At 38.1% G+C, this 22,234-nt stretch overlaps 3 protein-coding genes across 15 annotated transcripts in view; all 3 read right to left on the minus strand.

Annotated features, from left to right (window-relative positions):
* Positions 1-22,234, minus strand: part of LOC309511318 (NACHT, LRR and PYD domains-containing protein 3-like) — a 249,257-nt gene that overhangs the window by 24,273 nt on the left and 202,750 nt on the right. The gene's annotated exons all lie outside the window — the stretch shown is intronic.
* LOC309511401 (uncharacterized protein) lies at positions 8,825-10,328 on the minus strand. The gene is made up of 4 exons (XM_082186633.1): positions 10,110-10,328; positions 9,676-10,008; positions 9,336-9,380; positions 8,825-9,231 (listed from the first exon to the last, which is right to left on the minus strand). Exons 1-4 carry the CDS (start codon positions 10,168-10,170, stop codon positions 9,059-9,061), a joined length of 612 nt encoding a protein of 203 aa, XP_082042759.1. The 5' UTR covers positions 10,171-10,328; the 3' UTR covers positions 8,825-9,058.
* LOC309511419 (uncharacterized protein) overlaps positions 18,224-22,234 on the minus strand; it is a 120,630-nt gene continuing 116,619 nt past the window's right edge. Inside the window, exons 5-6 of the mRNA XM_082186671.1 lie at positions 18,933-18,986; positions 18,224-18,439 (exon numbers count right to left, since the gene is read on the minus strand). Of these exons, the coding sequence (XP_082042797.1) occupies positions 18,297-18,439; positions 18,933-18,986 (197 nt within the window). The 3' untranslated portion in view covers positions 18,224-18,296. The remainder of the gene's footprint in view (positions 18,440-18,932; positions 18,987-22,234) is intronic.

A 22,234-nucleotide genomic window follows, 5' to 3' on the forward strand; every position in this document is an offset into this window, starting at 1 on the left:
CCAATGGTGGCGCCGGCGAATCTTCAGTAATGGCGGCGGTATTTGGCAGGGTAAGTTCGTATATTATCAGATTAATAAATAATTGTTGCTCTGTACGTTGGAGTTTACCTTTTATGTTAGAGACAGTGTATCTGTGACTACTTAAGTTGAATTGGTTAATTTAATCATTTGTAGAAACGCAGCTTGTGCACCGTGTGCTCCTGGTTTGTGAGGGGCTATCATTAACTTCAAATACTAACTTACGTTACCATTATCATTAAATATTAGCGTTTGTTAACATGTTAACTTAATCTATTGATTAGAATAAAGCTCATGCTGATTTATTGGAATTGACAAGCTCAGCCTTGATGATACACGTGCAACGCTAACAAAACATATCCCAAATGATCTAACTTATGTAATACAAAACACCATTTTAATCAACATTACTTCACCATATTCTAAACTTCTGTTTTTTTGTAGTTTCACCAAGTTCACCACAGCCTGTCACAGATTGCTGGGGATGGACAAACATATGTGCCAGGAAGGAAACCCCAGATTTCCAGTTGCAAAACCAACCAAACTCACTGGTATGTTTTCACATAATGAACATAATGTTCAAATGTATTATATCCTGTCTTGATCAAAGCAGGCAAAAGGCATTCTGTTTTTTATCTTTTTATTTTTTTTATACAAATTCTAGATTGTATCGAAAATTTGTCATTTCAGTGTCTGTTTATTTTCTTAGTTTTATCATGTTCTGGATGGGACCCAATCACCAGATGAGACCAGAATATATATATATATATATATAATTATTTTATATATATCTATTCAAAATATACTGGAACTGTTCACTTTTTCCATATAACTTTCACCCCCAGTTTCACAGACAAGGCTCAAACTAGTCCCAGACTAAAATGCATGTTTAACTGAAAGCAAATTACACTTGTGTATCTTAAAATATCAGTGCCATTGTTTCTTTTAAGATTCACAACAGTAATGTTTTTTCTAAGGCATATTTATAAAAGTCCTAATTGCACTAAGGCCTAATCCTGGCATAATCTAAACCCTATCTGTGAAACCGGGCTTCAAAGTTTTACATATTAGTCCAGTGGTTCAGTTCAACGCTTTGTTCTCTGGCTTTAGATAGGCATAGACAGTGGCATTTAAAAAATAAATTACACCTGCTCCCTAGTTCAGGTATGCTACTGTCTACTGCTGCAACATGGCTAAGTGGTTCAACACGGAGTTCATCTCTCTCTTTCTCTCGTGTGTATAAAATAACAAACTTTTTCCCCCTTCTTTTTAAGCTCAATTGCAATAAAGATGGATCCGGGATCTTGGAAGCTTGTTAAAAATAAGGTATTGATTTCATGTTACAACAATTTTGATTTCTTTACTATCTTTAGTGTATAAATAAAATGTTAGTTTTTCCATTTAGATTTTTTTTTTTTTCAGGATGTTCCAGCTCAGTTGGGATCTGTGGACTGCAGTGTATTCATGCTAATGGTAAGTTATTACGGTGGTTTTGTTTCCCCATAACATTTATTTTACGGATAACCCAACATCCATAATAATTATCATCAGGCTGATCCCAATGAATTTTGTTTTTCAGGTGTGTGTGTGTGTTAAGGTTAGTGATGTCACTAGCCCAGGAGGAAGCTTGTGTAGTCCCCACCAGTTGTTTGTTGTAGTCCTTAAAGTGATTTCTGTAAAAAAAAAAAAAAAAAAAAAAGTCTCCCTTTGCTTTGAACTCTTATCGTCGTAACTTATTCATATTGCAGATATTGTTTATGCTCTGACAGCAACATTACTCTAAAGTTTCTTTCTTTCTTTCTTTTTCTAACATCTGTCTTTCTTTATTTTCTTTCTTTTTCTAACGTCTGTCTGTATTTCTTTTATTTCTTTTCTTTCTTTCTAACTTATCTATCTTTTTCTAACATCTGTCTTTCTTACTAATCTTAAGGTTACAGGGGTTAAACACTATGTGATCTGATTCACAGAATTGTACTTTTATGTGTATTTCTTTAAAGTGAACATTATCTGTACTACTTTTGGAGGAACTGCGATTCCATTGTGTTTTTGTGTGTGTGTGTTGAATGCTCTGTGCAGGTCTTGTGATATGCAGCAGCTGACCCCAAGACGCCTTTCTACGACCTCCGAGGTCATCACCGGACCATCTTGGACTCGGATGACAATGTCGACTTACCCTCCTATCTATCCATAAGTGTAGAATTGTTTTAACTTTGTTCTTTTGCCAATGAGAAGTAGCCAACCCGTATTTACTGATGTCAATCATGCCCTTGGAAATGGTATAACTGGTGTGAGATTTTGTGTACAGTAGAGTCTCTGGCTTGCGACCCCGTGAGACTTTGACGCCTGGCTCTACCGATGAAACTATTCTTCAGTAAATTTTTACTTATTTGATTGAACCTCACGACTCCTGGTCTTCTTTCATCATATCTGGTCCTGGGTCTTTAAGCTGTTATTCCCTAACACTAGAAACATTGTAAATCATGTTAAACCATGCTAGAACATTGTAAAACGTTTTCGAACTTTCTTTTTCAAGCCAACTTAGTTTTTTATGAACTTTAACATCTAGTTCAGAATTGCTCATTCTGATTTCAGAACAACAAATATCAAGCCTGTTTTCAAAGTTACAGCTGTTTTATAAAACAAAGACAAGAATGTATTGAAATACTACAAATGTAAAACTGAACTTAAATGATAGCAAAATATGATTTTTAAATAAAGGTCATTGAGACATTTTTTTTTTCTTCTTCTTTTAGACATGACTTTCATTATTTGTTTAATGAATGTTTATGTGCGTTTAATAAATATACAATATTATTATATAGGCATTCATTTATGTATATATTTCATTATTTGACAAACATGTACACAAATTATATTTATACACGTACAAATTCATAATTTCAAGTGTAGCTTAATGTTTGTTTTTTTGTACTGTCTATGATCTTCGTTACTTAATTTATATTTGATAAACCTTTTTAAACCAATTACAAAATAATTACAAATTTAAGTCATTTATTTAAATAAGTACTAAAATGATATATATACATTGATATAATAATTTATTTGCCTTGCTAAAAGCGGCATCCACCTCCGACTTCCGGTTATTAGCGGCAGCTGACGTCAGCTGCCAGTGGCAGCTACTTCCTGCTGCCAGCTGCCGATTTTTCGCTGAACCCCTACTGCCCCAGAGGCCCAGCGATGTGTCGACGGCTAGCCCGCGCTGATGTCATCGAGTGGGTGGGCTGATACAATACATGTTTGTGTACAATAACAATTTTCAGGAAAAATAACATTACAATGTCCAGAAATCAATTTCATTAGTACATTGGGTCATTTTGGGTACATTTGTCATTCTAGATCTACTAATATTGTTAGTGCCGAGAATTTCCACGTGACTAAATGCATTGATACTAAAAATCTTTCATGTACTGTGATAGTCTAGTGGTAGAACTTTTGCCAAGCATGTCAGAGGTTCTGGGTACGAATCCACACTCGTATAGTTTTTTTTTTTTTTTTTTTTACCGAATATGTTCATCAGTGGTTGTATATCAAGCAGGGCGTTTGTGTGCATTTTGTTTAGTAAGATTTCAACAAATAGAAAGTCTCCGCAACGGCGATAGATTGAAGCGCGCATCTGAGTGAAAACTGTGCGTGAGCCACAAGAGAACACTGTATCCGCGGCAACGAGCACTCAGCTTGAACAACACATTTCAGCGCTAGAATGCATCTTATTCAAGAAACGAAAACGTTAGATCGTTAGAAACGGCGTTAGATCGTTACTGAAGGCCCTGACTGAAACCCCACGGTACGCTACTGATTATTAGACATTATCAACATTTCATTCCTGCAGAATGTTCAGAACTGGTATCATCTGAATCAGCAGATTCTCTTCTTCAGTCAGATCTGTCACGTTTGCACCAGTATTTCATCTGTGTGTGTTTAAAACAGAAATATCTCGGCTGAACAGACTGGGAAGTTTGTAACACTAGAGTTTAATGTTCTTCCACTGAAGCCTCAAATATTGTGCAAATGGGACAGTTTACTGTAAGCCACGTTTAATACATCTGTGAAACTGACTAACATACACAGATATTTGTTCAAGATCTTTTTAGTAATGAAAACGAAAATTAGACCTACATAAAAAGTGTAAAAGTGTATTTTACCATATAGGGTCTAGGCTATGTGTCTATGTCCAATAATTGATAAGTGAAAAAAAAAAAAAAAAAAATGCATATTAAGAATTCCATGTGTAATGAAAGAACTTCGGTTACTTACGTTATTGAGGAAGTAATTTTCATGAGCCACACCGGAACACTTGCTCTGAATATAAAGTTATTAAACACCTCGAGGCTCGAGTTTTCCATCAACAGCACGTTAATCAAACATACAAACATCACTTGATACTTGGATAATCCGTTGTTCTATTTAAAGATTCTTAAACCCGGGTGAAAAATGGCGCTTGTAAATAAAACACACTTGCAAGTACTTTCACTTTCATTTTCGCAATACAATTTGTTCGATCAACTTTACTAAACCGACGTTTGGCATTTGTATAACTCTTCAAAGAAAAAAAAAGCGCTGTATGTCAGAAGAAATATATGAAGAGTCGAAACGCATTTCAATGTAACGGAAAAAGCGGAAGAGTGGCGCGCATGCGCTGTACGTGTGCGAGAGAACTCACTGGTAACCACAGCAACCGTTCAGCGCAATCTTGAGAACATCACATTCATTTTTTTTCTCACTTTTTATAATACTGATAATTTAAATTGCGCTGCACACTTTGTGTTGAAACCTGTGAAATTACTTGGAAAAAAGCGACATAGAAACTCCTAATGTGAGAAATGTGTTGGACAGAAAGCAGTAATCCAGACTAAGCAGAAAAGGACAGATGTCTTTACATCCTAGAGACTTTTTCATTTATAATGATGGATTTATGTTTGCAGATGAGAACTCATGGGAATATTATATATTTACACTACACTACATTATTGTGTTTGTCACTTGTACCTGTTAACAGTAAATTAACAGCACTTCCATCAACAACCATTCAAAGGTCTCTTTTAATGTCATTTTAAACATCAAAAGTGTAAAGAAAATTAACTCTTGTTAATGCTATTATATTGCATGCTATATCATTTAGATTTGGCACAGCAGGTTTTAGCTCCATATCGGTCTCAGATGGTGATGGATTCATCATCTAGGGGATGTTTACACCTGGCCACTTCATGCGTTTTCTCAGATCGGATAGCTATCTGATTTATCAAAACGATTCCATTTACACCTGGTCACATAAATGTGTTTTTGCGAAACGGATTGAAATCCGATCTTCAATTCCCACGCTATATGCAGATTTAATGGAGTGCACGTCACGAAAGCAACAGATATGAGCTGCATTTTATTGATCATCAGCTAAAATTTCAAAGACCGCAATAAAAGAGAGCGGCAACAGCCCTGGTAAGATCATTTCGTTTCTTAAGAATTTACTTTTAATGATGATGATTGTGTGTTAAGCGTCTGCGACTTACTTTCACTTTGATTTGCGATAGTTTGCACGTTGGCTTAATGAATAGATGCTCAGCTTCTCATCTGCGGTGATGTGTGTTCCAGTAGCGTCGTCATATCTGGCTATAACATTACATATAGCCTATAACACGCTCTCACACGTTTATTTTTTTTAGCATTTTTGGGAGGAGTACAATTTACATATGTGGTTTCAACAACCAGATGCATTTACACTTGTCCAGTTTCGTCAGGAATGCGGCCCAGACCACCTCCTGAAGTGGTTTGAGCGATCAGATTCAAATCCGTCTCGAATGCGTTTCGGAGGGCATTTACACCTGGTCTTTTCACGATCGGATAGCTATCCGATCTGAGAAAACGCATGAAGTGGCCAGGTGTAAACAGCCCCTATAGTGTCAAAGCTTCTCAGATCCTGGAGAAAATATTAGCGGAGCCCTTTTCTGCTCTTCTTTACTGGAAGGTCTAGTAAAAAAATACACACATTTGTGTAGAAGTCTTTTGTTTAATCACTGGATATAGTTTTCATGCTAGCTCAAGCAAATAGTTATCTAACATCTAATATTAATCTGATAGGATTGTAAGTAATGTGAGAATATTTGTGTAAAGTGTGTAATATCTGCTCTTCTCTCATGTGAAACTGTGAGGTGTTCTGAACACGACATAGAGACAGTGCAGTCGAGCGATAGTGTCCCCCTGAACCATGTCATCCAGGCATATTGAGCCCCGGGACAAAACATCATCTACAGAAAGAGAAAACATCCCAACATCACTATCAGCATCAGAGAAGCTCAGAGCAGCAGTAGTCAGCTGATGACACATGGTGTTGATGTCACATGGTGTTGATGTCACATGGCGTTGCAAGCCGACACCAGGGGGTCAATCCGTACCACCCCAGGGAGCCGCCATTGGCTAACAAGCCTTCACCTGCTGTTAGCATTCCATTGACTCCCATTCATTTTGGCGTCACTTTGACAGCGAATAACTTTACATCTGAGTCGTTTAAAGACTAAATTTTTCCATTGTTTATTTCTAAAGAAACACAACAATGTATAAAAGGCTCCATTACCTTGTATCTTACGTTATGGCCCCGTAGAAACAGTTTTTGTAAAAGTAGGTAAACGATTGCGTCATAACCACGCGACTCTCCGGAAATTACCGTATAGACAGGAGGAGAAGCTCGCAGTCAGTCGGGGGGACGTGGAGGCATAAAGTCCGATAAAGTCAAGGGAGAAGCCCATAGAGAGTCACAAAGTTGCTCCTGCTCCTAGCTCATGGACAGCTCCTACTCACGCTCTCTGTTTCTGCAAGTTTCGGAAGGGAATGATTCGCTTGGCACATCTACTAGAAGACTTACAACTGTCAGGCAGGCTGCTCACGTCACATCCACGTCGTCAAGCTCAGTTTGAGTCTGCGCAGTACGCTCAGCCATCAGGAAGTGAGTGCTTCTAATTTGCTTCACTTCTCTCCGTTGAAACCTATGGGGTCGCTGTGTCCAGTTTATATACTGTCTATGGCCGACACTAAGAACATGTCCTTCGCGCTATGGCCACTGGGGGCGAGTACATTGGAAGATACCGGCTCTACACGGAGGCTATATAATCTAGCGAACGTGTTTGGTGTCGCCCAGCCAGCAGCTCTACATATATCTGTCAGGGAGGCGCTTTGAGCCAGCGCCCAGGAGGAAGCAACTCTTCTAGTGGAGTGTGCTCGCAAACACAAACTGGCAAGGCATGTCTTTGGACTGGTACACCAAGACAATAGCATCCACTATCCAGTGGGCCAACCTCTGCTTGGAGACAGCCTTTCCCTTCTGCTGGCCTCCGCAACAGAGAGAGCTGGTCTGATGTCCTAAAGCTTTGCATTCTGTCCACATAAAACCGCAAGTGAGCGGACGGGACAGAGAAAAGCCAGGGCTGGGTCTGCCTCCTCCAAGGGCAGCGCTTGCAGGATCACTACCTGATCCTTAAAGGGAATCTTGGGCACGTATCCAGGCCGGGGTCTCAGGACAACATGAGAGTTGGCCGGCCCGGATTCTAGGCACAATTCGTCGACCGAAAATGCTTGCAAGTCCCCTACATTCTTGATGGACGCCAGAGCAGTCAGAATAAGCCGGTGGGACGGGCTGTGGAGCGCTAGACAGGCCCCCAGAAACCATACCAGTGAGGTCATAGGAACCACAGATGTACCCGCAGTGAGGCAGCGAGGTAGAACGCATCAACCCGACTCAGGAGACTCGCTGGCGGGGGTCTGAGTGTGCGGTGTGACACTGACCTGGTTCCACGGATGGGCAGAGGTTGCAAGCGTGGCTTTCAACTCTGAATCTGATTCAGCATGAGCACACACCATTACAATGGGAAGCTCAGCATCATCTTCATTTCCAAAGCATTGAATGACATGGATGCACTTTTATGATGGATGGATGTGCTTTGATGGACTTACACCCATTCACTCCCATTATAAAGCTTGGAAGAGCCAGGACATTTTTTTTAATATAACTCTGATTGTATTCGTCTGTAAGAAGAAAGTCAAAGACATCTATGAGGACTTGAGGGTGAGTAACTCATGGGCTAATTTTAATTTTTTAAGTAGAGCTTGCTACTTCAAGATACACAGCACGTGACACAAGCCAAGTAAAGTTTACTCCATGATGTCCTTAATCAATTCCTGTGTTTGTAAAGGCTGGCAGATAAGAGGTTATACGGTCATGAGGTAAATCTTTTGTTGACCTGCTTTCCCTCTGACACATCTACAAAAGGTACAGTGGTGAATTATACTTCTTGCCAGATTGTTTGCGCTGGGTAACCGGTAGTGTTGGGGTAATTTGGTCAGCATGTAAGTGGCCATTATTCTAGTGATATGTTTTAAAATTTGTCTGACGATATGAGAATGTTTAGGCAGAATGGTCGGGTTTTTTAGTTCCATTGGCATTGGTGCCGAACTTTATATATATATTATTTGTATAGTGAATTATTAGCATAAATAACATCCTTTTAGTGTCGGTGATAGTCGGTTTGTTACAGCCCCATATTTTGTGGTTTTACTTGTGTCATCTTAATGCAGTGAGTCAGGAAATCATTATTCTGCATTGCACACCACTGATGTGAAACCTTTTTTTTCTGAAAGTATGAAAACAGATTTAACATCACTGAATTTATACAGTTATTATGAAGAGGTTTAGCATTGGTAATGATGGTTTCTGCCAGAAAATGCACATATAATCACATCATTTCTTAGTTTTACTGCTGTTTATTTGATTAGATCTCCCAACAACACATTTATCACCGAATTCAGCTGTTGACATTTTTATTAATTCAAGCCACAGAAGAGATTTACATTTTATCTTGAAAACAGCTTATACCTTTACCACAACATCTCAGTTTCTCTGAAGTTAAAGTGAAATCTGACAAACAGGAAAAGTATCTGAGCCAATGTTATCTGTTGTCATTTGTGTTTCCCAACAGAAATGCTTATTTAACTGGCAGTGCAAAGCTTAAGTTGTCAAATAAAGCACATAAATGTGTCATTTAGCTGATTTGTAGCTCATTATAGATGCACGTTTCGCTGCTCTCCACCCTTTCTGCTGTCCACGATGGTAAATGATTCCTCCTGCGATGACTGTAGTCAGAAAAAACACAAACACAGCCAGTCCAACACCACCGAACATCAACACACGCTCCGTCACCGTCACTCCATCTACAGAGACACAAGAGTTATTCACATTCATAATTTAGTACCAGATCTCCACAGAAGAGCACTTACAACAAATAGAAAAATCAATTAAACAAGCAAAACTTTACCTGTGATTTCAACTTCTGTTTTTGTCTCTTCTATTACAAAAAGACCTGTGAAAATATATGTTTATCCACAAATATATGAACACACACACAAAAACCTGCTTTTGTAATTTTAACTAGTTTTTATGACCATTTTTTTAATTGCCTCAATTAACTGTAAAATTTGGGTTAGTTAAGCAATGTCTAGTGCTAAGTTTATATATCTACTCATGTACTGCTCTCAGGCACAAACCACTAAAACAAAAATCATGTTCAGAGCTCATCTTGAGTGGCTCATCTTACCCACTCCCTCCTACATTGACTAGTTTGTGAAGCTATGATGGGAAAAACTGAAATCTGGTACCTTCAATCTCCAGTCTGATGGGTTTGTCGAAGAACATCTCTGGAGCGTCAGACTTTATTCCACAGAAATAAAGTCCTGAATCTGATTCTGTTACTCCAGAAATAGTTAAAGAGACTCTGGTGACCCAACTGTCTGCTGTCATTATCATACGATTGCTGTTTGGATTGTAGTTGATCAGGAGTTTTCTCCCGTTTTTGTCCTTCTCAGCAGAAATCAGCAGAACGAGCTCTTCAGATCTGAGATGATACCAGGCGACTTCATATCTGTTTCTCATGCTGCAGTTCAGAGTGATGTTTTCTCCCATCTGAACTCTCACATCAGAAGATCCTCCAACTGACAAATTGATAAACACACATTCTTTTAGACTGTTTATGGTTATTGTATTTGAGGTTGATATGTTAATTTCATGAATGCTTGAAATAGAATATATTTACCACTGGATGTGATTTGCATAATCCAGCAAGAAAATACACAGAAGAAAATGACTTTCTCCATTGTGTCTGTCGTTCGTAAAGGTGTTGAACAAACAATAGGTTTAAGATCAATGCAGAGACACTTAAACCACACAGTGTTTCCATTTCCGTCAGAGGAATATAAAGCATTGCATAATAATCTCTATCAGTTCAAGTGATGCAACTTTCGTATTTGTACTTTTCCCCTAATAATAAACATTATGAAATGCTGTTGTTGTTTTCATTGTAACCTGTACACATCTTTTAACATCTCAAAAATGTGTTATATGTGGTTTACTTTAGCTTGCAAAAACACTTGGAGAGCAAAACTTGGCTATAAGTGTGTGTAGATTTGTGAGATCATGATCATAAATATTACAGGTTTCATACAAGTTAAGATCTATTCTGGGAGATTAATTCATTATTTTGACCAGATTACATAAAAAGTTCTTTACACAAATGTACAAACACAAATGATGTCTCTTCTCAGTGCACATGTCATCACTGCATTACTGCACATGTGTTTTCTGAAGTACTGAAGGAGGAAGTCTATCTTTCTGAGGTAATGTAAGACAGGAAGCTTACGCTGCAATTCTGAAAAGGTGAAAAACATCAGTGATGAATGGAAAGATGCTCAAAACTGTTAAAGCAGGCACTTATTTATTAAGTTACACATTTAACCCTCTGGAGTCTGAGCGTTTTTTTGGGCCCTGGGGGTGTTCTGATATGCTCTGACATTTGTGCTTTTTTCAGTTGCTTATAAACATATTAATGGCAAAGGTGTAAATTCACTCTATATAGCACAAACAGGACTACAATAATATGTGAGCCACATGTATGTACATGTTTTCATTTTTGAGAGAATAATGTTTATGCGTGGTTATCGAAAAAACAAAAAATTAAAGTTTTTGAAATAAGGCCACAAAACACATACTAAATATGAGGCAATAAGACTTTTGACTAATGGATGTCGTCGCCTATAGTTTTTTCTTCAAAATTATGTGAAAATAGTCTTGTTTTATCGTTCACATAAAACCATACATTGATTTAAATTGATGTAAAACAGGTTTTGCTTGGAAAGCCAATATGCGAGGGGGCGTGAACGAGGAGTGGTTTACACCTTAGAATACAATGTCCCACCCACTCTGCATAATGATGAGCCATTCACTCAGGTGTGACACAGTGACTGAGCCACAATGCAAGGACAAAAGATATATTTAGAAGAAGACTTATATTGACCATTTAAGATTTTGCTTACATCTATCTTGTAAATATGTTTTGCTATTTTATTAAAACGGTTACAATTACAACAATAATTACAATTTCAACAATATTTCAAGTGTACTCTTTCTTTGTAAAAAAAATGATTATAGGCCTACATTTTATCTATGTATTCATTAGTTTGAATATAACCAACATTGGAACAGCTAACATCTTAGTTGATGACTTTATTTTTGACAAAAATTGTATTTTATATATAGAAATTGCTAAACAAAAGCTTATTTGATGTGGCAGTATATTCTACAGTAAAAACTGTACCCAAATCTAGTCAACAAAATGTTGTCTTTCATAATTCGTCTGACTGTAACGTTGTTTTCATGAAATATTAGGGCATATTGTTAATTTGCAGTTTAATACGTTGCTTATACAAATAGCCTACATTTTATTTCAACATTCAGTCGATGTTTACTCATCTCAGTATAGCAATACAGTTTGCTAAAACATCATCATTCATTCACACACGCGATTTAAATTTAAACTGTCTTTGCCAGCTGTGGTAAACAGCGCGCATCTCTGCCGTTTATTCATTCATAAACAGAAACCCACGTGAAGAAATTCACGTGAGAAGGAAAAAACTTACTAGTATTCCTCAGCTCACTCCTCGATATACCCGCACTTCTGAGGGACATTTTCCATTAGTATTATTCCTCACAGCGCTGCAAGACGGTGTAAGTAATGATCTAAATAAACTTGTGTGTTTTCTCGAGCTGATGGGGGCGTTCACAGGATTGCCTCAGCCATTTGCGTTTGAATAGCGCGCGCTCTCCGTGGGCGGGGCCGATTATAACGTAATGAGCTGAGATAAGCTCGACTGGAATCGCTCTCTTTTAATACAGATTTCACAAGATGAGAATATTTGTTTTTTATATAAATTACTTCATTTAAAAGAAGAGAATTCAAGCTTCATGCCTGCGTGTCTGTATGTCTGTTTGACTGAGTATTTGCTGAGTTATTGTTCATTTTCAGAATGGACTTCACTGGCAGAGAGAAGGCAGAACTCGCTTCGTGTTTATTTTTCTTTATTTGGCAAAAAGCACAACACTTTGTTTTTATTGTGAGTATACACAGAAATAATACACATTTAACAGAATCGATTGATGTATGAAACTCCTATGGAAAATCAAAGTCAACAGAGTATTTATGAGTTTCTTTTACACTAATAAAAAAAAAAGCGAGCTGGTATCGCCGGCGATACCGTAGACCTCAGGGGGTTAAATACAGGAACAGTATACTGTATCAAGTGACTATATCAACAGTTAATTTTCCCTCTTATACCCTGAGCAAAGCAATACTGAGCAACAGAAAACAACTGAATGAAAACAAAAGGACCATAAACCTAAAACTATCCCAACAATACTCAACATGATGAACTGATTCTGAGAGATACTGTAGACATTAGCATTCTGAAATGATGAAGACATGTTTAATTCACATAGTTTTAAAGGGATTACCGTAGTACTGGAGAGCTGTATCACTCACATTCACTAGATCTACAATAATCAACATTTCACAGATCACACAAAGCTTGATCTGCAATATCCCATCAAAGCAGAATAGAGCAAAACCACAATATCTGTCCTCAGAAGACATGACTGCTCACATTTGGACATATTAGATGATTAAAAACTTCACAGTCACAGTGAGGTCATGAGGACAGCAGAAAAATCACAATATATCCATTTGGTTTATACAAAAGGAGTGTAAAGTCCATCAAACACTGCTTCTCTTGGCTTCCGAGCAGCACATACGGCTCTGCATAATGTTTAGAGCGGCTAAAGTTCATTTTTATACCTGAAAATGAGGTTTTCCTGAGTTTTGTTTTTCCTGAGTATGAATATCTTCAAAATTTCATATAAAAATAGGTCATTAAAAACCAACAAAATATTACAGTCAAAATGTTATCAAAAGTGGTTTACAACACATGTAAAAAAAATTGTAGTTCATTTTTTCAAAAAGCATAGTTTGACATCTTAAAATCCCCTAGTGGTCAGACGCAACAGCGGCAAGGGAAAAAACTCTAAAGATGATTAATACTGGAAAAACAGCTTGGCAGGAACACAGACTCAACTTTGGACACACTCTTCCTCCTCTTTACACTTATTTAAAGACATTTATACAAAGAAAGCATATTACGTTTTTTCTTCAAGACCTTCACTGGTAGGCACATATGATATCTCGATATTTTCTGGGATTTTGTTGATGACGATAATATGACGTTATTTGTCTGAGAGTTTTTGTGCTGGTTTGTCTTGACTGGTTTAGGCCTGACTCAGCTTTTATTCTTCATATATCAAGCTGATATTTTCTCCCTTAAATTGATTTCCAAGGGTTTTTCTTTTCTTTACAGGGATATTTTCCTAACCTAGATGTATGCATCATCTTTTATGACAAATTCTTTAATTTAATCAATAATTTCAGTTATAATATTGAGACACAATCGGATGAAATCAGTATCAAGAAAGCCCATCTTTGGCACAGAAGCTGCATCTGAAGAGGCATTTAGATTTACACTGGTATTTACACTGTTTAATGCTGTTAAATCGATCAAAATATTCATTCTTCAACGAAACGTCACTGTGCTTCGACCACAACGGTTCTGCTGTGGAGCTTTCATTTGTGAAATAGAGCAAAAAAACAGATGTGCTTAAAGGGGTCATCGGATGCAAAATTCACGGTACTATACGGTTATCCGGACCACACCTATTTCCTAATCCGACCCTAGGTTAACCACACGTTATCCGGATCACACGTGACCTACCTATGGTAGGATTAGGAAATAGGTGTGGTCCGGATAACCGTATAGTACCAAATTCACTTTTATATGGTGTTTTCATATAAATGTGTCTCTGCCGTGTGTGGACACAACCACCATACAATGAAAAATTCACTCCTTTTTTTAATCCTCAAAAAGCCAAAACACTCTCAATAATCAGGCCATTTGGATTTTCTGAGCACTATGATGTCATAATGCTCATGCTCCACCCACGACCACTGACGGACTGTCCCGTATTAGCATATTTCCCGTATTAGCATATTTCCTGTATTAGCATATTTCCCATATTAGCATATTTCCACCCTATTTGTATACTATGGCGGCCTTAAAGGGACGTGGGGGTGGAAAAAATTTAGGATGGGATAAAAAATAAAGAGCTACGTAGGTTAATGTAGCGTTTCAGTGTTTGAACTTGGACTCAAATATAAAGGAAGTTTTGCGTATATAAACAAATATACAGGAGCAGTTGCTCATTATCATTTAAAGAGACATGCACTGAAACGGGTCTGAAAACAGAGCTGTTTTTGAGGAGCTAAAAATGGTGTTGTTTTACACAACCATTGAGGAGTTTTAACCAAAGTATGTAACAAACTTTACATGAACACCCTAAAGAATCACACCAACTTGTGGAAAATGGACATCCGATGACCTCTTTATATGATATAAATATAAGACTCATACAGGGGTATTTTGATCTCATATCTTGAATTCCAGGGTCATTCTGACTGTATTCTGCTAGTCTACATCACACAGTGAAAGTGTGCACTATCAAGGCCTGTTTTTTTTTTCCAAATGAGTGACTCAATACTGTCTGATTTCACATCATTAAACATTAATAATTAAATAATTCTGATATTATTGTTGATGATATGGATCACACAGCTGCAGATATTCAGTATGTTGTAACAATAACGACTCGGGGTAAATGTGAATTAGCTCAAGAATATAGGGAATTTTGGAAATATTAATATTTATGACTCATGGTCATAATTCATAAGTCGCATGTACATTTATTTGATCAATTATCGAGATTCCCTTGTTCTGTAACTGTCTGATCATTACAGTTAAGAAGGGGGTATCCCTTTTCAAACTCCAAGAAAGTTTTATCTTCTGGCCACGAATATCAAACTTTCTGAGTTTATGAATTAAAACTACTCAAGGTAGTCAATATCGAGCTTGTAGCTTAGATCTTTTAGTTTCATTGACTTTTATAAGGTGGTTTTTCAAACACAGAGACAATTAAAAGTATAAATGGGTTTATTAATAAAATGGCACACACTAGAGATTATATAAACTACAAACATAAACGTACGTAAAAATGCAAACAAACAAACAAACATTTAACCGAACAAAAACATAAACATAGCGTGATCAGAATGAAAATGAAATGAAAGAAAGAAAGATATAGAGAGAAGATAGAGGGTAACTTAGTTCACAGACCTAAGACCTGGACACCTGAAATCAGCGTTTAGAGAGAGTTACGTTACGTGCAAGATTCTGTGCTCTTTCAGTGTGGTGCTGAAGAGGGGGCGCGCGTGCGCGTGTCCGGCTGGTTTGCGTCTAGCTTCGTCTTCTGGGTCGTTTAGCAAGACGATGTAAAGGCTCACTTGAATTTAACGTTACCGAGAAAGTTCAGATTCGTCTCCCGGGATGGGAGAGGCTGGAAATCTTAGTTGCAAGGGACGCAGCTACGACTCGAACATGTGCTCGCTCGATGGAGAAGGCCAGGGCCTCCTCCAGATGTTCCTTTGGAGAAGCGCTGCGCCGAGGAAGAGGGTCAAGAGAAGTTGGATGAGAGCTGGAAGAGATAAGAGGGTTTGGACTTTTATCAGTGTCCCATGTGCCGTCCCCTCCTTCGTGTAGGACGAATCAGCTGTCGAGATTTTTCGAGCGGGAAGATTCCTTTGTCCGGTTAGACACGCCCACTCGAATGAGTCATGATTGACTTTAACTTGAGAGGATTTTCTCCAGACATATGAACTTATAAAACAATGCGCATCACTGAATTCTGCTATCGGAATTCAACTCCGTTAGCTGGAGAGGATTACAGAGATATCAAAAATAGAATATAGGCTTTGTAGCAATGCAAAGATACATTATTATGCATTTGTATAGGCATTTGCAGTTCTATTAATGTTACAAATAGGACATGTATGCTTTCCTATGGTTTACACACACCTCTTAACACACAAATTTATATATTTAGTACATTTAAGAGTGACTTTATGGGTAAAAGTCCTTTTCTGAAAGGGGGTTTCTGTTTCAAAGTCCAGAGTGTGTTTGTGTGTGGGTTGGTGGTCAGCTTTTATGACCTGCCAATGAGATCGGATTACGGGATGCGATTCTACTGGGAGAACATTCTTCAGAAATACATTTCAGAGCCAAACACTCGAAGATCATAACTATATGATCAAAACAACATTAATCACACATGCATAATGGAATTGTACATATATTTAAAAGAAATATTGCTTATCCTGAGTTACACACAAATGTTGGTCTCTTGGTGTGTGTGTGTGTGTGTGTGTGTGTGTGTGTGTGTGTGTGTGTGTGTGTGTGTGTGTGTGTGTGTGTGTGTGTGTCTGCGTTGGAATGTCATGAGGCTGTCACAGGGAGTCCATGCTGAAATGGGGGTTTTTAGAGGGGATTCTCCAAAACAGGGTTTCCTTATGTGACTCAAATGTCCCTCGGGGGAGCCACAAAGATGCAATTTTGACCGTTCAAGCAGACTTGGAGGCGCCATGAACAAACTCGTTGTCTCTGAACAGCATGTGACCGCATGTCATAGTCATTGTCGTTACAATGTTGACAGAATCCTCTATAAAACTGTTGACTCTGAAGGTGAATTACAAGTCTCTGGATGTTCTGGGCCTCGTTTACAGTTTAATCTCGCTCCGCACGGGCCCTCAGAAGAGATTATTATAGTCCCTCAGGAGAGATTATTATAGTCCCTCAGGAGAGATTATTATAGTCCCTCAGGAGAGATTATTATAGGCCCTCAAGAGAGATTATTATAGTCCCCCAGGAGAGATTAATATAGGCCCTCAGGAGAGATTATTATAGTCCCTCAGGAGAGATAATTATTGGCCCTCAGGAGAGATTATTACGGGCCCTCAGGAGAGATTATTACAGGCCCTCAGGAGAGATTAATACAGGCCCTCAGGAGAGGTTATTATAGGCCCTCAGGAGAGATTATTATAGGCCCTCAGGAGAGATTATTACTGGCCCTCAGGAGAGATTATTACTGGCCCTCAGGAGAGGTTATTACAGGCCCTCAGGAGAGATTATTATAGGCCCTCAGGAGAGATTATTATAGACCCTCAGGAGAGATTATTATAGTCCCTCAGGAGAGATTATTATAGTCCCTCAGGAGAGATTATTATAGGCCCTCAGGAAAGATTATTACTGGCCCTCAGGAGAGATTATTACAGGCCCTCAGGAGAGATTATTACTGGCCCTCAGGAGAGATTATTACAGGCCCTCAGGAGAGATTATTATAGGCCCTCAGGAGAGATTATTATAGTCCCCCAAGAGAGATTATTATAGGCCCTCAGGAGAGATTATTACAGGCACTCAGGAGAGATTATTATAGGCCCTCAGGAGAGATTATTATAGTCCCTCAGGAGAGATTATTATAGGCCCTCAGGAGAGATTATTATAGTCCCTCAGGAGAGATTATTATAGGCCCTCAGGAGAGATTATTATAGGCCCTCAGGAGAGATTATTATAGGCCCTCAGGAGAGATTATTATAGTCCCTCAGGAGAGATTATTATAGGCCCTCAGGAGAGATTATTATAGGCCCTCAGGAGAGATTATTACAGGCCCTCAAGAGAGATTATTACAGTCCCTCAAGAGAGATTATTATAGTCCCTCACGAGAGATTATTATAGGCCCTCAGGAGAGATTATTACAGGCCCTCAGGAGAGATTTTTATAGTCCCTCAAGAGAGATTATTATAGTCCCTCAGGAGAGATTATTATAGTCCCTCACGAGAGATTATTACAGGCCCTCAAGAGAGATTATTACTGGCCCTCAGGAGAGATTATTACAGGCCATCAGGAGAGATTATTATAGGCCCTCAGGAGAGATTGTTACGGGCCCTTAGGAGAGATTATTATAGGCCTGCATTCTGATCCGGTGGCAGCGAGTAAAGTCTATTCAGACACTGGTGTTTCTTGTTGACAAAAAAGACAATCACACCCACCAGAACCAGCAGAATCACAGGCAGTCCAACACACCAGAACCAATACACTGCAGCTGGAAGGAGGAAGGTGGGAAGAGAACTTTTAAAATGCTTTTTTAATCTCACTACTTAAAGGGTAACTCTCACCAAAATGCAACCTAGGGTATTTTTGTTAATCTACCCGAGGCAAACTTTCATTTGAAAGCATAATTAGGATAGAAACACCCATTTTAAGTTTGACCGTATTTTCATTTTCGGTCAAATTGCCGTGTGAATGGGAGTGAATGGGGCACTTCTATGATAGCATCAAAAATCGCTATTTTTAAAACACTAAGAAGGTTCGACACAACATGAAACTTTGCTGGAAGTATCACCAGGGGCTCTACACATGAACTCCAGCATTGAGAACATTGTTTGTGAACACAGAGTTTACTAAAGAAAGATTTTGAACAACTTTAAACAAATTTTAGCCTCGGGTAGATTAACAAAAAGACCCTAGGTTGCATTTTGGCGAGAGTTACCCTTTAAAGATTTTGTAAAGCTCTCAATGCCTCCTGTTCTACTTACTATGTTCTGTGTCATCCTTGCGTTCTCCTGGTGAGCCGGAGTCTGTTCTGGATTCTGTAGAGGAGATTGAAAGGTTAAGGCCCCCGATATACTTCAAGCGAAATCGAAGAACAAACTGATGTGACGTTAATAATTTCGAACAAAATCAAGGCCGAGTTTGAAACAGCTTGAACTTTCCGGAAAATTTCGCTTCGACTGGTAAACACCTTTGTACTACCATTGGTGCGTGGTGATTACGTAATATATACAGTCAAACCAAACATGTATTCAGACACCTTCAACATTTCTCACATTGTCACAGTTTATTTGCTATAGTTTAGAAAATGGTAATAAAATATGAAAAGAACTCAAGAGTTAAACTGTGTCAGCACAAATTCATCTTGATAATGTCAGATAACTTTGAGCAAAACATGGTCAGGTCAAAGTGTCTGAATCATTTTTGGTCCCAAATCTGTATAAAAAATAATCTGTAGTTGCCTTGACAACAAATTTTAAGTTCATAATACTACCTGTTATTTATTAGATGAACAAAAGTATTTAAGTTGACTTTAATTAGAGCAGATTAGTTGAGTTAACTTCAAAAGTTGAATGTGATAGTTTGTCTAATTTGTTTTTAAGTTAGGTAAAAAATTAAAAAAAACTTGACACAATGTCGTAGTTGCTGAAGTCCGAGACAGACTGCAGGATTGAGCTGAGAGATCTCACAGAAAATCTCATAGTGTATTATTGACAGATTTTTTTAGCTTAATCAGGGAATAATTATATCCAGTTGGAGGAGATCAAACGTGTTTTATATTTTGAGCCAATTTTAGAACGCATTTTTTTCATATGTCGTGTGTCTAGTAACGAGGGACATGTTTCTGCCTGAGTGTGTTGAGCTCGGAACAATGTACAAAGTCTAGTGTGTGATGTCCAGTTTTTTAACCCTTTAAGGCAGTAAGTGTATGATTCATAGTGTTTTTAAATATGTATAGTCGTGTTGTGGATTCCAACCTTCCTCAATCCATAGTCAAGTAGCAGTTCAAAGCAGTCACATCAGTAATATTGATGAATATTAAGCAGCTTCACAGTGATAAACAGGGAAATAAAGATCAAATAGAAATTTAAGTATATATTAAAAAAATCTTAAAAGAGTTCTAATTTATATATATATATATAATGCTTTCAGTTGTGTTTTTACTATTAATACTTTATAACTCTTTTTCTACTAAAAAACTATATTTCTGAGTTCAAGAACTAGGAATGTTAAGCTTTCAGTTACTATCTTTTCAGGGCCTGAAAAGTAAATCCTGACAGTAGTTTTTTAAAGTCAAAAGAAGGTTTGCGCTGGAGTAAGCTGTTAGTAAATCTGGCCCATAGAATCTTGGTGTGTGTATATATATATGCATACTGTATCTCCCTCTATGGTACGCATTATGATATCAGTGAGAAAAAAAATATTTGTTATGTTTTTCCTGCTTAAAATTTGACACTATAGCAATATCAATAAACATTATCATTATTTTTTAATTTTTTTTATTAATTATAAGTTTGTTGCCTCAAGGCAACATTGTACCACAATGGACAAATTGAAACATTTGACATTTTCATGAAGAAAAAAAATTATATATTTATTGAAAACATCAATTTATTTAACTAAACACTTGAACAAACAGATTCATCAAGTTTTTATTGAATTACACATTTCATATTTAATAAAAAGTAACATTTATTATCCAGCTGTTGCCCTCAGGCAACATTGTACCATCGTGGAATGCAAGTACTACAAACCATTATATCATCAAGTTATCATATCAAAACATTAAAAAACATCAAAACATGCTGTGTCAAGGTAAAACATTTACAATCACTATAACATTATCCTAATATGAAGGCCAGGCCTCAACAACAGCAAGATCAAACATTTGGAAGACCTCCCCGGCCGACCTAATGACCCGTGTGGGGTCCTCCAGGGGCCCGTCGGGAACCCCCCGAAATACGAGACCCCTACAAGTCCCACTAACCCTCTATTTGTCCGATTGCCCACTATAGTAGACAAATGTCCTGTTGACCCCACCGCCGGTCTCAAGCCACGCCCCCGTCCCACTAACCCAGTATTTGTCCGATTGCCCACTGTAGTGGCCAAATGTCCTGTTGACCCTCCCTGACTTGTCCCAAGCCATGCCCCCGTCCCATGGACCCGCTATTTGTCCAATTGCCCACTATAGTGGCCAAATGTCCTGTTCACCCTGACCGGCTCCAAGCCATGCCCCTGTCCCACTAACCCAATTGTCCGATTGCCCACTATAGTAGGCACATGTCCCGTTGACCCCCCTGCCCAGTCCCAAGCCACGCCCCTGTCCCACAAACCCACTATTTGTCCGATTAGCCACTATAGAGGCCAAATACCCCATCGACCCCCGCTGACCACTCCCAAGCCACGCCCCTTTCCCACGAACCCACTATTTGTCCGATTACCCACTATAGTGGCCAAATGTCCCGTCGAACCATGCCAAGTTTTCAGTTTGCAAAAATTCAGATACATTTAGATAATTCAAACTCTTTTCCTTACAAATAAAATATAATTGTATTCATACATAGTATGCCTGGCATGGCCTTATGTGATTCCATTATGGTACAATGTTGCCTCGAGGCAACAAGCAGTTTTATGTAATTTCCTATGATAAATTTGATGATATATAATGTAAAGTTTTTTGAAAATACTTCTTTACTTACCAATGAAGGTGACTCAGATTTTTTGTGGCTGATTATTTGGACAGAAATTAGTGAAAAATGCCCTTTTCAGTGGAGAAAATATGGAGCCATGTGACATGTGCACGTGTGTTGAAAGAGGGAACTAAATGTACCCCTGTGGGTCATGTGACCACTCTTTTGCATTTTCTTTGGTTAGTATTTGAGTTCCCCTCCCCTTAGAGAGCATTGAACAATTACATTTTATTATGTTTTTATATAAAAAAAGCTAAAATAGACTATGTTGCCTGGAGGCAACACTGTACCATAGAGGGATATATATATATATATATATATATATATATATATATATATATATATATATATATATATGTTGGAGAAATATGTTGACAGAATCTGTTTGACGCTCAAGGAAAATACCTCATCAGTACAGTCCAGCAAACCTCAACACAATTTGAAGTGCCATAATCACTATATACCCAATAAATATAGTAGTCACAATACAATACACACTAACAGATTCTCTGACCAACTCCCTCGATCAGGATGGGGGAAAGCTGGGAAGAGAGCACAAATTTTACATTTTTAAACTCACTGTATAAAATAAAAAC

This window comes from Leuciscus leuciscus, assembly GCF_965113295.1.
Source record: "Leuciscus leuciscus genome assembly, chromosome: 12".
In the NCBI taxonomy this organism is placed as follows: Eukaryota; Metazoa; Chordata; class Actinopteri; order Cypriniformes; family Leuciscidae; genus Leuciscus; species Leuciscus leuciscus.